The sequence below is a fragment of the Pyrgilauda ruficollis genome, unplaced genomic scaffold, assembly GCF_017590135.1.
Source record: "Pyrgilauda ruficollis isolate IOZ18807 unplaced genomic scaffold, ASM1759013v1 scaffold886, whole genome shotgun sequence".
Lineage (NCBI taxonomy): Eukaryota > Metazoa > Chordata > Aves > Passeriformes > Passeridae > Pyrgilauda > Pyrgilauda ruficollis.
This window is the reverse complement of record NW_024530888.1, coordinates 7,912-12,788: the sequence shown is the minus strand read 5'-3', so window position 1 is coordinate 12,788 and position 4,877 is coordinate 7,912. Positions and strand designations below refer to the sequence as shown.

At 59.7% G+C, this 4,877-nt stretch overlaps 1 protein-coding gene across 1 annotated transcript; it reads left to right on the top strand.

The window, feature by feature from the left end:
• Positions 1-1,349: 1,349 nt before the first annotated feature.
• On the top strand, positions 1,350-2,866 carry LOC121364728 (cytochrome c oxidase subunit 6B1-like; the record flags this gene model as incomplete). Its single annotated transcript, XM_041488208.1, has 2 exons — positions 1,350-1,475; positions 2,656-2,866. Coding segments are annotated over 2 exons (180 nt in total), but the record flags the coding sequence as incomplete, so codon positions are not given.
• Between the last annotated feature and the right edge of the window lie 2,011 nt (positions 2,867-4,877).

Here is a 4,877-nt window from a genome sequence, read left to right as displayed (position 1 = left end):
AAATGTCCCCAAATCTCTCAAATGTCCTCAAATCCCTCAAATGTCCCCAATGGCCCCAATGTCTCCAAATGTCCCCAAATCCCTTAAATGTCCCCAGTCCCCCCAATGTCCCCAATGCCACCCTTGTCATCTCACTGTCCCCAATGTCCCCAGTCCCTTTAATGTCCCCAATGTCCCCAGTGATGTCCCCGTTGTCCTCAGCATGCCCTGGATGTCCCCAATGTCCCCAACCTCCCAAATGTCCCTGATGTCCCCTCGCTGTCCCCAATGTCCCTCAGTGTCCCCAATCCCCTCAGTGTCCCCAATGCCCTCAATGTCCCCAATGCCACCATTGTCACCTCGGTGTCCCCAATGCCCTCAATGTCCCCAATGCCACCATTGTCCCCTCGATGTCCCCAATGCCCTCAATGTGTCCCACCTCATGGGTGAGTCACCAGTGTCCCCAATGGTGCCCCACTTCCTGGGTGAGTGCTGGCCCCAAATGTCACCAATGTCCCCAAGGGTGTCCCATCTCCTGGGTGAGTGCTGGCCCCAAATGTCACCAATGTCCCCAAGGGTGTCCCATCTCCTGGATGAGTGCTGGCCCCAGTGTCCCCAAATGCCCCCAAATGTCCCCAGTGTCACCAAGGGTGCCCCACCTCATGGGTGAGTCGCGTCCCCAAATGTCACCAGTGTCCCCAAATGTCCCCAGAGTGTCCCCAAGGTGTCCCACCTCATGGGTGAGTCACTAGTGTCCCCAGTGTCCCCAATGGTGTCCCACCTCCTGGGTGAGTGCTGGCCCCAAATGTCACCAATGTCCCCAAGGTGTCCCCTGGGGTGTCCCATCTCCTGGATGAGTGCTGGCCCCAGTGTCCCCAAATGTCCCCAAATGTCCCCAGTGTCACCAGTGTCACCAAGGGTGCCCCACCTCCTGGGTGAGAGCTGGCCCCCAAATGTCCCCAGAGCGTCCCCAAGGTGTCCCACCTCATGGGTGAGTCACTAGTGTCACCAGTGTCCCCAATGTCCCCAAGGCTGGTCCCAAATGTCACCAATGTCCCCAAGGGTGTCCCATCTCCTGGATGAGTGCTGGCCCCAGTGTCCCCAAATGTCCCCAGTGTCACTAGTGTCACCAAGGGTGCCCCACCTCATGGGTGAGTCGCGTCCCCAAATGTCACCAGTGTCCCCAAATGTCTCCAGAGTGTCCCCAAGGTGTCCCACCTCATGGGTGAGTCACTAGTGTCACCAGTGTCCCCAATGTCCCCAAGGGTGCCCCACTTCCTGGGTGAGTGCTGGCCCCAGTGTCCCCAAATGTTCCCAGTGTCCCCAAACCATCCAATGTCCCCAAATGTCCCCAAGCCCTCCCCTGAGTGTCCCCGCTGTCCCCTGTGTCCCCAGACTTCCAGCGGTGCCAGCGCGCCATGGCCGCCCGCGGGGCCGACGCCGGCCCGTGCCAGTGGTACCTGCGCGTCTACAAATCCCTGTGCCCCACCTCGTGGGTGAGTGACGTCACCAGTGTCCCCAAATGTCCCCAAATGTCCCCAATGTCCCCAGTGTCCCCAGTGTCACCAAGGGTGCCCCACCTCGTGGGTGAGTCACGTCACCAGTGTCCCCAAATCTCCCCAGTGTCCCCAGTGTCACCAAGGGTGCCCCACCTCCTGGGTGAGTGCTGGCCCCAAATGTCACCAATGTCCCCAAGGGTGTCCCACTTCCTGGGTGAGTGCTGGCCCCAGTGTCCCCAAATGTCCCCAAGTGTCCCCAGTGTCACCAGTGTCACCAAGGGTGCCCCACCTCCTGGGTGAGAGCTGGCCCCCAAATGTCCCCAGAGTGTCCCCAAGGTGTCCCACCTCATGGGTGAGTCACTAGTGTCCCCAGTGTCCCCAATGGTGTCCCACCTCCTGGGTGAGTGCTGGCCCCAAATGTCACCAATGTCCCCAAGGGTGGTGTCCCCTCAATGTCCCCAGTGTCCCCAAGCCCTGCTGTGTCCCCAGTGTCCCCTCAATGTCCCCAGTGTCCCCAAGCCCTGCTGTGTCCCCAGTGTCCCCTCAATGTCCCCAGTGTCCCCAAGCCCTGCTGTGTCCCCAGTGTCCCCTCAATGTCCCCAGTGTCCCCAAGCCCTGCTGTGTCCCCAGTGTCCCCTCAATGTCCCCAGTGTCCCCAAGCCCTGCTGTGTCCCCAGTGTCCCCTCAATGTCCCCAGTGTCCCCAAGCCCTGCTGTGTCCCCAGTGTCCCCTCAATGTCCCCAGTGTCCCCAAGCCCTGCTGTGTCCCCAGTGTCCCCTCAATGTCCCCAGTGTCCCCAAGCCCTGCTGTGTCCCCAGTGTCCCCTCAATGTCCCCAGTGTCCCCAAGCCCTGCTGTGTCCCCAGTGTCCCCTCAATGTCCCCAGTGTCCCCAAGCCCTGCTGTGTCCCCAGTGTCCCCTCAATGTCCCCAGTGTCCCCAAGCCCTGCTGTGTCCCCAGTGTCCCCTCAATGTCCCCAGTGTCCCCAAGCCCTGCTGTGTCCCCAGTGTCCCCTCAATGTCCCCAGTGTCCCCAAGCCCTGCTGTGTCCCCAGTGTCCCCTCAATGTCCCCAGTGTCCCCAAGCCCTGCTGTGTCCCCAGTGTCCCCTCAATGTCCCCAGTGTCCCCAAGCCCTGCTGTGTCCCCAGTGTCCCCTCAATGTCCCCAACTGTCCCCAGGTGACGGCGTGGGACGAGGCCCGTGAGGAGGGGATCTTCCCCGGCAAGATCTGAGCGTCCCCAGCGCGGTGACATCGGGGACGGGGCACGGGGAGGGCTGGGGACATGGCTGTCACCCCCCGGGGACACGGCTGTCACCCCCCCAGGGGACACGGCTGTCACCCCCCCGGGGGACACGCGGTGGCACCGCCAATAAAGGGTTAAAAACTGGGCCTGGTCCTCCGGTTCTGGGGACACTTGGGGGGAATTTGGGGACAATCTGGGGACATTTAGGAACTTTGGGGACAATTTGGGGACATTTAGGGACAATTTGGGCACAATTTGGGGGGATTTGGGGATAATCTGGGGACAATTTGGGGGTGTTTTGGGACATTTGGGGACACTTGGGCACATCTGGGGGGATTTGGGGAAATTTGGGAACAATTTGGGGGGATTTGGGGACATTTGGGATCCTCTGGGGACATCTGGGGACATTTGGGGACAGTGGAATTCACCACATTTGGGACCCTCTGGGGTCATTCGTGACCCCCCCAATGTCACCTGGCACCCCCAAATGTCACTTGAGAGCCTTCCAGTGTCACCTGGGACCCCCAAAATGTCACCTGGGACCCCCCAATGACACCTGGCCCCCCCCAGTGCCACCTAAAACACCCAAAATGTCACCTGAGACCCCCCCCCAGTGTCACCTGGGACCCCCCCAATGTCACCTGGCACCCCCAAATGTCACTTGAGAGCCTTCCAGTGTCACCTGGGACCCCCAAAATGTCACCTGGGATCCCCTCAATGACACCTGGCCCCCCCCAGTGCCACCTAAAACACCCAAAATGTCACCTGAGACCCCCCCCAAGGCCATTGTCATCATCATGACCATCATTATCATCATTATCATCATCGTCATCGTCATCATCCCATCATCATCATCATCTTCATCATCGTCATCATCGTCATCGTCATCATCCCATCATGATCACCATCTTCATCATCCCACCCCATCATCATCATCATCATCCCATCATCATCATCATCCCTGCAGTCTCAGAATTATCAATTTCATCCACCAGCTGCTGACATTGATGGGAAGGAGTCCTGGATTCCTGCCTGAGCTGGCTGGCAGGAAAATCTGAAGGAAAAGAGAGAGCTTGGAAACTGACAGGCAGTGGTAAAGATGTCCCCAGCCGGGGAAGGGGAAGAGAGATCCTGAAGAAAGACATTTTTAAAATGTTCTGCTTGAGATCTTCCATTAATTTCTTTAGAACAAACATTTGATTTTTCCATATATCATTTTCCAATCATTAACTCCCTGGTTTTGGACAATCAACATCCATCAAATGCATCTCCTTTCTCAAGGGGAGGCCTACAGGAGGGGGATTTGGTTATTAATTTCTCCTGCCTTAGCTATGCTCCTCTTCTAAGACCCCCCCCCAGGGTCACCTGGGACCCCCCAAATCCCCCCAGTTTAACCCTATGGGTAGACCTGGTGTCCCCACACCTGGGACCCCTCCCCAACCCCCACAGCTGCCCCCCAAAATATTGGGGACCCCCCCAGCAGCCCTGGGTGACACCTCCAGGGACCCCCAAACATCGGGACACCCCCTGGGACATTTGGGACCCCCAAAAAAACTTTCAGGGACCCCCAAAAAACCCCTCAGGGACCCCAAATCCCCCCATAGGAGTCTGTGGGTAGACCTGGTGTCCCCCCACACCTGGGACCCTCCCAGTTTATCCCAGTTTGTCCCAGTCCCTCCCACTCCCTCCCAGTTTGTCCCAGCCCCCCCCAGTCCCTCCCAGTGACACCAGTGACCCCCAGGTGACACCAGTGGCTTTATTGTCCCCAGCCCAGCCCAGGTCACGGCCCCAGGAGGGCCCCGGGCACCACCGGGGCTCCCAGTGCTCCCAGTGCTCCTCCCACCGGGGCTCCCAGTGCTCCCAGTGGCCCCCCCGCGGCTCCTCCCAGTGCTCCCAGTGGCCCCCCCAGGGCTCCTCCCAGTGGAGCTCCCAGTCCCCCTCCCAGTCCTCCCAGTCCGCCCAGTGGGGCTCCCAGTGCTCCCAGTGCTCCCAGTGGAGCTCCGAGGGGTCTTCCCAGTGCTCCCAGTGGAGCTCCGAGGGGTCTGCCCAGTGCTCCCAGTGGGGCTCCCAGTGCTCCCAGTGGCTCCAGCAGGCGACCTGGGGGGACACAGGCTGGGGTCACTCTGAGGCCACCGTGGTTGTGGTCATCGTCATCT